Source organism: Homalodisca vitripennis, unplaced genomic scaffold (genome assembly GCF_021130785.1).
Source record: "Homalodisca vitripennis isolate AUS2020 unplaced genomic scaffold, UT_GWSS_2.1 ScUCBcl_5425;HRSCAF=12132, whole genome shotgun sequence".
Classification (NCBI taxonomy): Eukaryota; Metazoa; Arthropoda; class Insecta; order Hemiptera; family Cicadellidae; genus Homalodisca; species Homalodisca vitripennis.
The window spans coordinates 18,025-30,959 of record NW_025781535.1 but is presented as its reverse complement, the minus strand read 5'-3'; the positions used below and the strand labels follow the sequence as shown (position 1 = coordinate 30,959).

General features: G+C 36.2%; 1 protein-coding gene across 1 annotated transcript; it reads right to left on the bottom strand.

Moving 5' to 3' along the window:
• Positions 1-9,860: 9,860 nt before the first annotated feature.
• LOC124373377 (jerky protein homolog) lies at positions 9,861-10,217 on the bottom strand. The gene has a single exon (XM_046831750.1). It carries the CDS (start codon positions 10,215-10,217, stop codon positions 9,861-9,863), a length of 357 nt encoding a protein of 118 aa, XP_046687706.1.
• Positions 10,218-12,935: the final 2,718 nt, after the last annotated feature.

The following is a 12,935-nucleotide window of genomic DNA, read 5'->3' as shown; positions in this document are numbered from 1 at the left end:
TTTACTGGCCTTGTGTCTCTTACGGTTTTGGAAATTTTGGGCTCCCTAATGAATTTTGTTCCACTAATTACGGCCTCTTGGCCATAGTTGGTCAGAAATCGCTGTATTCACCACAGACACTGCGACATTAGGAAGGTTGGAGATAACATTGTCAATAGCAGATTTTGTCGTTGCTGTCACTCTTGTTGGGGTCTTGACAAGCAACTCGAGATCAAATGACCTTAATAAATCTGCTAATCGTTTTGTGGTTTGCTGGTTGTTGTCCAAGACGTTTATATTAAAATCACCCATCAGGATGTAGTCAAGGTGATGATTCGTCAGGTCCGTTAGTAAGGATTCTAATTTTGTAAAAAACATGTTTTCGTTACCACTGGGAGACCTGTAGACGCCAATGACAATTAATTTTGAATTTTGGGTTTTGAGTTTAATTCCGACTGCTTCAAATGTTTCTCGTCTGTTTCTTGAATAGGAAAAGTTTTTGAAATGAAATTTTGTTTCAAAAAAATTGCGACCCCACCTCCTTTGGAGTGATTACGACAGTACGAGTTCGCCAATTTAAAATTTGGAATTTTACATTGCTCAATGTGTTTACTGTTGAACCCGTTTTCGGTTACAACAAGTACATCTGTGTTCAGATCTTCACACATGAGCTGAAGTGCATCCAGTTTGTTAGTTGCGAATTGAGCGTTTTGGTGAAGCAGTCTCAATGAAATTTGGAATGGAACTTTTGCAATAGGTTTTTGTTTTGATATATTCAATTCTGCCTGTCGATCCGAAGTGGGGACCCTAAAAAAGTATGCACTTGCATCATAGACTTCATATCTTGCATCAAAGATTTCAGAACTACTTATACCGGGTTCAAGCCATGTTTCAGTTAATGCTATTAAGTCAAAATCCTCACCTAGTACAGATTCATAAAACTCAAAAGTTTTCGTTCTCATGCCACGTACATTTTGATAGTAAATATTTAAACTATGCTGATTTTCCATTTGTAATCAAATAAAACCAAAATATGCCTTCATTACTATTAAATTAGAATAATAATCAATGACGAAAAAATTAAATAAACTCAAAGTACTGTTGTATAGTAGATCAAACCGTACAGACTTACGTACATTAACTTTAAATTTACAAACATATATATATATAAATTAAACTACAAACAAGTAACATTAACAAAGTGAAACAATATATTTTGACAGAGTAAAATTCAGATTAACCCACAAAACAAATCTAAGGACCCCTTTGCCTCCCTACCAACCAGTCCAGCCAGCTCGTCCTCATTGTTAATCACAATCACCCTACTAGCCTTATCATCCGATTTTCTGACTTTCACCCAACCAGCCCTATCCACCCAAACATATTTATAATTAAAGTCATTTTTTAATTTACGGGCCTTCGCAAATAGTACCCTTCTTGCTGGTGCCAAGGACAGGTTGACGTACACTGGAGAGTCCTGCTGATAGCCAGACAGGTGTCTGGTGGAGAAGTCCCTCTTCACCTTCCTTCTCTCGATCAGGGCGTCTGCGTCATCCCTACGAAGGAAACTTGACGATTATTCCGGACGTCCGGTCGGTTGCTGCCTCCGTTGATTGCGATGACAAGCATCAATTCCGGCCTCAGAAAGAGTCGCACCCAACGCTGTTCCAATCTCCACAACCTTCCTTTTCAAAGCTTCCGAGGTTTCATTTGGACCTTCAGGCACCCCAAAAATCTCCAACGTATTACGTCTTGAGTACTGCTCAAGATCAACCTGACGGTTTGACAGTTCCTTGAACACGCAGCCGGTTGTTTTCCTCCTGAAGACTCGATATCGCTTCTTGTTGTTCCTCAAGGACGCTTCTCCTGACTTTCGATTAATCTGTTAATTTCAGCAATCCCCTCTGAGCAGTGCCTCAGAGAGACTTCCCAAGCTCCGACTCCAGATTAGTTTGACCCTGTAATATTTCCTTTTTCATCTCTTCAAGTAAGGACTTAATATCTTCTGTAGATACAGACATTTTTACTGGGACTCGCACTTACTGAAGAAGAATCAGAAAAACTCCTACTCACTCTTTTCTTTTTTGTACAAGCGTCACAGTTCCAGGCGGGTGTTAGTAGCAGCAAATACTTCAATTTCAGCCTCCGTTAATTTCACACAACTCCAGTGGAAAATATCCACGGCAAGACTTACACTGCACTTTGTTTTTATCCGATCTAGCAACAGGTTTAGAACACTTAACACAAACACTCATGTTTAGATATCATTTCCAAAAACAAATTATTTATCACGTGCACGATGATAGCAACCACTTTGAAAAATAAATGGAAACGACTGATAAACTAATACATTAAAATGGAAGAGCGGCGCATTATAATATATGAGTCAGAGTTATAGTTGAGGTTATGTAACGTGAGCGAGACAAGACTACAACCCGAACGCTCTGACTGCCAGCGCACAACTCAATTTAAAGCTTTTTGCAGTATGCTATATATGTCGCGGGTTTTTAAAAACTTACAATTAGAAAAATGTTAAAATGTTTACTATTCTGTATAACGGTTTCAAATTTTGAAGGGCCATGTAGCATTCTTAAATTTGAAATTTTGAACAATTTTTAACTTTTCTTGTGTCGGTGTTTTGTTCCATGAGATGCAGTTTCTCTACAGTTTACCGGGAATTGTTATATAGACATGTGACTAATTAGACACCTACTCTAATTACAATCCCCCTCCCATGCCTCTAACTTCATATTGAAATCAAACATGACAGGGCTCAACGTCAGGATTGTACATGTGCAAAGATTGTAATTACAACCTTTAGAAGTGTTATTCTAGTGTTATAAACGCAAAACTGCCTGAATAATGTCTCTTATTATGAAACCAAGCATTTAAACCGAAATTGGCATGGATATCATATGTTATAATATTTCTAATCCAGGGTAGTTATTCAGCGGACTTTGGCCTAGGAGTGTGGAGCTTAAGGGGTAACAACATTGTCCACACAACTACCCTGCATATCTTATTGATGTAGGCATTTGGATCAGAATTAGTTTGAGCAGTTCATGAAACAAATTTTAATCGAGAAAATTTGTTTCTCGCCACCTTTGGGGGCAAAAGGGTGAAATGTAACAGGTGGTTTTGTGAAATGTTTTACGTTGCAGTGATGATGAACAGAGCAATGTATGCCCTTACATATTACAAAGATTCGCTTGTCAGACAGTGATTAGAGTACATGAGGTGTGATGCACAACACTTTCACTACACCATCCGAGGACTCAAATTCAAGGACTGATCGTGTTCCAGGACTAGAAACTACACTACTGTGGGGTATAGTGTCAGTGCCACTAACTGTGTAAATCACACGCTGGTTATAGTTCCAGGTCTTGAGCATGCTCCTAACATGGTTCCCTTCGATAGCTAAGAGACTGGAAAGTCTTTGGACGTGATCAGGTTCTGATGTCACAGCCCTCAATGAGCGTCTTCACAGTCTCAGGAGAGAGATGTAGTCCAACTGGAGGAAACACTCCACTTACAGCGACTCCAATCAAGGAAAAAACAATTTTCAAACGTTACTATCGTAAATAAATATATATTTTATTGCTTTGTGTTTTATTACAAATCACAATCATTCTGAGAAAAGCAATGTGCATCAGGTATGTAAAATACTAGAATATACTTTTTGAAATAAACATGAAATAATGCAGAGAAATACAGTTGCAATGAGTCCGATAAAAGTACCTCATCATTTACCCACACAGGGTATTGTCAAGGCTTCGTCCATAAACATAAAAGCCCGAGTTATTGGGCTGTATTTCTCATCAGCTGTTTGTGACCCGTTTGATCTGCCGTATGACAATTTATTACCTGCTCTGTACAACATAGAGTTGGCTTTTGTTCCAGTATATTTCACTCTTTAGGGCTCATACAAAAAACAGTTCTGTTTTATCCGTATGTGTGCATTTACAATATAGTATTGCATAATAAAAGTACAAATCGTACACAACAATTATAAGAAAAGAAACGAAAATCATTAATTGAAAACACATTTTTTATTGTAAGAAATAAAAATACCGGTTGCAGTGCAGCAACCTTACTTTTTCAAATACAATAAATAGCAAAATATCGATTTAACTTCTCGATTTAATATTGATTATCATTGGGCAATAACAATAAGAGTCTCTCCAATAAAGACTGGACATGCGTTATAACTAAATTATGTAGATTTGTATATCGGTAATGCCTCAATTTACAGTATATCTTGTTATTCGAATTGGGGATTTAAATTATAAACGCCTTCATATTTGGGTAGCATAAACAATGCAATAAAGAGTAGCAACTGCAGCAACTTTTCAGCAGGCGCTGGGCGCTTGAAAATCTGAATTAATTGAACTCTTGTTTATACAGGAGATTCCTAAAACAATAATACCGTTTTTATAAGTATTAAAACTGATATAAAATTTTTAGAATTCAATAATGTAAAGACGATTCAGCTGTATCCAAGCTCGTCAGTTGTAATAGAAACGTCTGCATCTCGATTATATCAGGCATCGTGACTTTCACAAAATGTGTCATGGCCCTACTGCTAATATACTTTTAAGTTTTCTTCTACGAAAATGGTCTTTCGCTAAATTCCTCCATCGATTATGTAACAGTCTAAGAGACAAAATTGCACTCATTGCCAAGGTTTGTTCCTAGTAAAAAAGTGTGGTTGCGCACTATCTTGCAACAAACGGAAGAAACAACGAGTATAAATGCATTACAGAAAAGTATTAAACATTTTATATTGAGTAAACTATAGCAGTAATAAAAATATACTTAAAAATTTTCTATTTATTTCATGAAATTGAGGAAGCGGTATTTACGCGATACTGAACAGAATCGGGTAAAATTCAGGACAAATGTTCTAACACACAATCTATTTTGTGTTTATAAAGTCTGTGGAAAGACAAACCTTGCACACATGCGTTCAACTTCATTGCGTTTCCTCCCTCCCTTAGTAGAATATTCGTGAGGATTGCGTATAATTTTAAAAAAACTAAGTGTTTTCAAGATCAGTATTTTAAATTTTTGAATAGCCACAGTTTTTATCAAAACCGTAGGGGAAGATGGGGAATTTTTCGTGTTTCGAGACTAACATTTTTGCCGCCCACAAGGGTATTCCCTCCCTCGGCTCCATCTCGTGCATAAACTTTCTCCCTAAAGGCGATAAAGTGACACTTTCCTCCTTTAACATAAACATTCAAGCACTATTTACTACTTACCAAACTGTAGATTATCAATCATACATTTTCAGTTTAGTTTGAATTCCTTTCTTTTTCTACTGTCTCCTAAAATCACCTTATACATTAACCCACATTCTAAATATTTTAGAATGCTTAAAAATTGGCTTTTGCAAGTTGAAGATTTGGAACAATATGTTGCCATTGGGACTGATATTTACTCTCTTTTTAAGCAGAGTATCTCATATAATATTTTTTTTCAATTCTTTTTTATGTACACTTCATATTTTTAAGTTAATTTTTATTATTAAATGTATTATTCATAATACATTATTATATAATGGATAACACCTTTTGTTTAGCTAGACATGTTAAAGTAGTGTATTAATTATACGCGGTAGGAAGTAGGCTCTCTCGCATCTCTAATTGCCGAAGTTCTATCCGGGTCGACTCTTATCCGGTCCTTAGAGATTAGGTGACCTAAAAATGTGATCTCTTTACATGCAAAGCTCACCTTATTCGGGTTAACTGTAAGTCCATGTTTGGCCAGCCTCTCCACAACATCTCTAACATGTTCTATATGTTCTGGTAAACTTCTACTAAATATTATTATATCATCTACATAATTTAAAGCATACTGAAATTTTACACCTTGCAACACTTTATTTAATAATCGGCTCATTGTTCCACTTCCCAAGTGTAACCCATACGGTACACGGTTGGATTCGTATGATCCGAAAGGTGTAACAAAACCAGTTTAAATGCTTGCTTTTTTCCGTAAGTTTTAATTGATAAAACGAATTACTCAAATCCAAGTTTGAAAAATAAGTACATCCCTGTAGGTAGTGGTATGATTCATATACATCTCCAATTGGATGTTCCACTCTCTTCAACTTACTGTTTAATTTTGAATAATTAATTACCATCCTTGATTTATCCACTTCCGAGTTAGGTTACTAAAAATGCGGGACTAGCATAATTTGACACACTTGGTCTAATTATATTCTGTGCCAACAGTTCAAACAGTTCATCCAAAATTTTTCTTAATTCTTGCAGCTTGGGGGGGATAGCGGATACGGCTTCAATCTTACTGGCTCGGGATCGTTGACTTCTAGGTCAATTTCGAAGTCAATAGCTTGCCCAATTTTATTGGTAAAAAACTTGTGCGAATTCATTAATAATTTTTAAAATGCCCTCCTTTGCCTTATTGCACCCTACAACAATACTCTGGTTCACATTATTTGTAACATTATTTGTAAGGTTTGTATTATTTTGAAATAACTCAATTCTAACTTCAGGTTTAAACTTAAACCAACACAAATCCTGATTTAAATCCACAACCATACCAGTTCTTTTTATAAAATTCGAACCCAGAATTATTAGCCAAGACAAATTTTTTCGTAAGAAGAAATTGAACCTTCCAAGAAAAACATGTTATCTTTATTTTTAAAACACATTTACCCAGGATCGATATTTCGTTATTATCTGCCGATAAACATTTAATGTCAGTATGGTCAAGGACACTGGCCAGTCCTTTCTTTCCTAATGACTCATAAACAGTTTCACTTATCAGGTTCACTCCGCTTCCCGTGTCTAATAATACATTATGATATGTACCCTTACCGACAAACACTTTTACAACAGGCAGGGTTTATTGCGGCTTGGGTACGACCGGCCCTTTTTACATTCATACAGGAGGTTCTCACATTATTCTTATCTCTTGCCCTCATTTGTTCTTGACCTCTACTATAACTATAATTATTTTTAATTTAAGTAGGACATGACCGGGGAGACTACCACTCTCAGACTACCTTCATGAAATTCTCCCCTATTTACAACTTTTTTGAGACCGCAGATTTTTCGAATCTAGGTATCTGTGCTCTCTGAATATATTTTAAAACAATCTCTAGCAATATGTCCCGGTTTATTACAAATGAAACATTTTACCATTGGCTTTTTTACCATCATTGGATTGTTTACATTCGAATTTGCGTTTAAGCTCGTATTACTGTTCTGAACAAAGTCCGATTTGCAAAACGTTACGTTCCTCGCATACCTTCACTTCTTCATAGGCTACGTTCTGCTCATAAATACATAAATTGTCAAGGTCGGCAAAATTGTTGGGATTTGTACAAAATACTAGTCTGGCCCTTACTAGAGGCGAGATACCTAATTTTATCAATTAAGTTAGTTCGGCCTCAGAATAATCACATAATAACAATTTCGCATTTTGTTTTACATTTAAAATATAACTGCTCAGTGTTTCGTCAGGTTTTTGTGATCTAGTGACTGAATCCCTCTTCAATGCTTCTCTATGACCAAATGGAACAAAATAATCTAATAGTCCTTTGTGTACTTCACTAAAATTACTAGCATTTACCTTAAATTGAAGCATTTTATTGTAGAGTGGACCAGTGGCATATCCAAGACTCATATTTATGATCTCACTATCACTTAAGCTGGTTTCACCCTTAATTTTTAACATTATTTCAATGTAACTCAATAATTCTGAAACATTTAGTCCGTCTGTAGGTTTAAACATTTTTTTTAAATCGCTCTAGGGAATTTGGCAATTTTTGCAAAACTCCCTTCTACACAACATTTCCCCTGGGGAAGACTCAAACCTAAAATATCCTCATTTCTTGTCTGAACCACGGGCTTACTCATCTCTTCAACTTCCTCTTCCTCCAGGCTTGTATTTAAAAGGCTACTTTCGAAATTAACTATCTCCTCCTCGCTTACGCCAAATTTTCCTAATTTTGCCTTAATTTCGTTCAAACCATCCTTAAGTATTGAAATTAAGGTTTCAGACGCTCCTTCCCACTTATACAGCTCACACAACACATCAACTCTCATAGTGAGATGTTTGTGCCTACATACTAGTCTCAAATACTCGCCTGTCGATTTTTCCTCGGACAAGTTTCCTATCTTGACAAATAATGCCTCCAAATCAACTTTTATTTCCTTTAATGCAATGCTAGGTTCTATACGCCCTTTCAGGTTACAGTAGACTCCCGTAAGTTCGGCCACCTCGGGACCGGACCCTAGGCCGAACTTAAAAGCGGCCGAACTAACCGATGCCTATTTAAAAAATGCCCATTTATTGTTTGCAAGGGTAATTTTTCAATAAAAGTTATGAAATAAACCGTAAAATTAACCTTTCCAAACATTACCAACACAGAATTAACTACTAAACTAATTTTAAATTTGTACTTACCAATAAAACACGGTAATACTGCATATGTTGGGAATCAATGCGTGTAGGAATCAAACACTTGCACATAGAATACAACACAGAGTAACGCTTTATTTACAAAACCACAGACCTAATGAAATAAAATAAAATAATACAGTACTGCACTGTACATTGGTGGTTTAGCTTCTTAACACTTAAAATAATCTGTCACTTTTTTCTGAATTTTTGTTTCTAATGATTTTTTATGTGCAAACTCACGCCACTTCTTAATAAAAATTACATCGACTGCAGTTGCTTCTTTTTGCTGTTCGATGTAAGTAGCTGCCAGTTGCAAAGCTGCTTTTCCTTCAGCGTGGCTCATTTTATTTTCTTCGTCTTCCTCTTCAATCTCAGCACCATCTGCGTCGTTATTCATCTCGTTGTCCTGGCGAATGACACACTCGACGATTTCGTCATCATTCAGAACCTCGTTGTCTAGCTCCTTTTCCATGTTGATCCACTCCAAAACATCTTCTTCAACAATGGGACCACAGTTCGGTAGTTGCTGAAGGTCGTGCAATAGAGCTGCATTGTCATCAGGTTCGCCATCAAGAATGTTGTTTGGCTCATCTGCTGTTGTGTTGTTTTGATCTACGCTATCTTCTATATTTGGCCAAAGTTTTTTCCAAGACTTTACAAACGTGGATGGTGGTATTTCGTCGTATGCCTTGGCCGACATGTACACAACATCCTTCATGTTAACTGACTTCAACACTTTGGTAAGGTCTAAGCTGTCATCAGTCTCCAGTTTGGAAAGAACTTCCGAAAGTAGCTTACGACGATACTTCCTCTTGAAGCACTCAATGACCCCCTGGTCCATCGGCTGTTGAAGACTGGTTACATTGGGTGGTAGGAACAGCAGTTTAATTTCTTTTTCATCGTCACACTGAAGATGTTCATCATGAGTAGGCGCGTTGTCAAGAAGTAGAAGTGCTTTGGCGGGGAGTTTCGATTTTGCCAAATGTTTTTTCACTTTGGGAACAAATTCGCATACAAACCATTCTCTGAACAAGTACGTGTCCATCCACGCTGATTTCTGTGACCGATAATACACTGGGAGAGCGTCCATGTTTATGTTCTTAAACGCTCTCGGTTTTGCTGCTTTGCCAATGACAAATAGGGGTAACTTGTGAGTCCCCGAAGCATTTGAACACAAGGCGACTGTTATCCTGTCTTTGCTGGTTTTAAACCCTGGAGCAGACGTTTCTTGCGGGGTGGCAAATGTTTTTCTAGGCAGAAGTTTAAAATTTAACCCAGTTTCGTCAATGTTGTATATTTGCTCTGGGCAAAAGTTTTCATCATCGATAATTTTTAAAAATCTTGCAGAAAAGTCGGTGGCCGCTGTTGGGTTTGCTGATAACTTCTCACCACAAACTCCAATAAAATGTACGCCGTGTCTCTTTTTCCAACGAGAGAGCCATCCATCACTAGCCACGAACGCCTCTTCTGGTTGAAGCTTTGAGTGTAAAGATCATGGCCTTTTCTTTTAATATTGGTCCACTTAATGGCGTTCCTCGTCTTCGTTCTTGAACGAACCACAACCATAGAGCATCTTCCACCAATTCGTGTTTGGCCTTCCTTAGTGTGCAACGCTTTTCTAGAACTTTTTCGGTATCAATTTGTGTACAAAAGCCTTCAATACTTTTTCTGTTGCGTCGCCAGTCGTTGACTGTACTTTTGCCCACGTTTAAATCCTTGCAAATACTTTGCACGGATTCTCCTTTGTCTAATCTCTCCAGAGCTTGTAGTCTCTGTTCCATTGACTTGTACTTACGTTTACGCATTTCACTCATTTTAAAAACAGATTAAAACACGATGCAAAACAGTTTTTGTTCAAACACACACGCACACACACAAAAACTATGAAAACAACAGTACTGTACATACACAAAAGAAATCACAGAAACCCACGAGTAAATAAACAACAGTACAAAACGCAAAACTAAAAGAAAAATAACTGACTTTGTAGGTCTACTGTAAAAATGACGAGCACCACCCAGTATGAATGTTCGAGACGAACTGATGAGCTGTTTGACAGAGCAGTAAACTAACCAAAGAATACAACGGCACTGTTAGTAGAGACGTGCTGCCCGCTTTCTGGCTGGCGCCAAGTGCGTGTGACTCATGCTCAGCCGACCGGCCGGACTAAGCGGCGGCCGAACTAACCGAGGCCGAACTTACGGGAGTCTACTGTACTAGCATTGGCCCTGGTATTTAATTTCAAAAGGTACCTCATCATTTTTCTAAGATTCTGGACGGTGTCGCTTTCTGAAGCATTTCCGCCCCTAAAATTTATTTCAAATATTAATTCCTTTTTGAGCAACAGATCCACATGCGCTAGCTGCATTTTATTTTTAATAGAATTTACTTAAAACAAATTAAATATTCACAATACTGTTCTTAAGTCCTAAGTCTTATACACTACACAAGATTATGCAGGTTTATACACAATTTTCAAGTTTATACAAGATTATGCACACTTGCAGGTATCCGACAAGTTTATACAAGTTTACAAGTTTTTTCCTGTAAATAAACTGTTGTACAAGTGTTTAAGCTCAAAAAGAAAAAGCAGAGTGGCGCAAATTATGTACCGTTATTATAGTACATATTATTTATAAAGTCTGGAGCTAATTTTCTATAAATCAGAACAAATTTTCGGAAATACTTAATTTATTCCGAAATTTTAAATTTCACTCAAAATTTAACAAAGTTTTACAAAATCTTGATTTGCTTTTCTTCAAAATTTCTCTCAATCGGTCAAATCAAATTTAGAGTCTGATAAAAATTAAAAATTAAACTAAAAAGGTATACTTCACCAAAATGGTTTAAATTAACAAAATAAAATAAAAAGTTCTCTTCTCAAAATATTCAAAATCAAAAATTACACAATGCTTGATGTAAACTTTAGGATCAAAAATATAATTTACAATACTTCAAAAGTTGAATTAATTATCAGACTCTGTTATATGGCAAAATTTAGAAAATTTAACACAGCAGTATAAAACAAAAGATGTTAAACTAAACGCTGGTACGGGACTTACTACTTTGAAGACTATGGAGGCTGAAAAACTATATTGACTCTCAGCGTTCCTTCACGCACTAAAGGAAAAAAAAAGAAATTTAAAACTTGACTTAAAAACACACCGGGTAAAAATTAACTCTATATCCCAAATGTATAGGAATAGAGGAAGTACTATGGCTTCTGAACTGCACGTGTAGACGCTCTGTACTCGACTTGAAGACTACTCCTTTCTCTTCAAAACCAAACCGCGATCGGCTCGGGAACCTATCACCGTTGACATCTCTAACAGCTGGAGAGGTCAAACCAACAAAATAATGTCCACGTTACCGCGTCTAGTTAACATAGAGCCTACTTCCTACCGCGATTCAGCAGAATGATTATAACTACGGTACAAACTTTTGTATAATAACTTCCGTTTTGAGTGCTGATATTTTTTTAAAACCTAATTTCATTTCATTTATTGAGTCAACGGTAAACCATTTCGTACATATCAAGTAACAGATGGCATGCCAGAAAATTAACAAATCCAATTACATATCACCAACACTTAATTGTAGATAATAGAAAACAATATTATCAAATATTCAAAGTTTAACATAATATACATACAAATTAACGCCTACATCAAAATAAATATCAAAATCGATTAATTATAAATAATGTGGAAAAATATTAAATAACAGCTGAGGTTTAATTTACCACCTATTAATAAATAACTAAAAATACCACCTAATAAATAATCCTTAACAAACAACATCTAATAAATAATACATTTACCACCATCCAAATAAACAACAAATGGTAACAAATGGCACGCCAGACATTAACATAATATACATATAAACATTAACACCAACATCAAAATAAGTATAAAAATCGATTAATTATAATAATATGAAAAATATTAAATAACAGCTGAAGTTTAATTTAGCACCCATTAATAAATAACTGAAAATACCACCTAATAAATAATCATTAATAAATAACATCTAATAAATAATACATTTACCACCATCCAAATAAATAACAAAATAATTTAATTATAAATAATACGAAAACAACATTATGCAACAACCAAAGCTCATATCACAGGATATAAATCAAAATATTTAATAACGGCTCGATTTGTATAGATCTACAATGCACATTAAATAAAGTCATGCAGAGATCTCCGAAAGGATTTGCTTGAGGACCCAAAGAACTCAACACCACCATTCACTATGTTTCCTTTCCTCGTCATTCTTGGAATACAGCTGTGGTGGGCGTAAACAGAAAGACATAGCACGCCTGCAGAAGATGTCTTGGGACCTCGTAATATTCGGAATTCGAAAATCAATTACAGACAGGAGATCCGGGCAGTCAATGAGTCCATTAATTATCTTGTGCAGCAGTACGAGATCAGCTATCTCTCTTCTTCTTTCAAGAAGGGGCAGCCCCAGGGAAATCCGAAGACACTCGACAGGTACGTCAAGGTATTGAT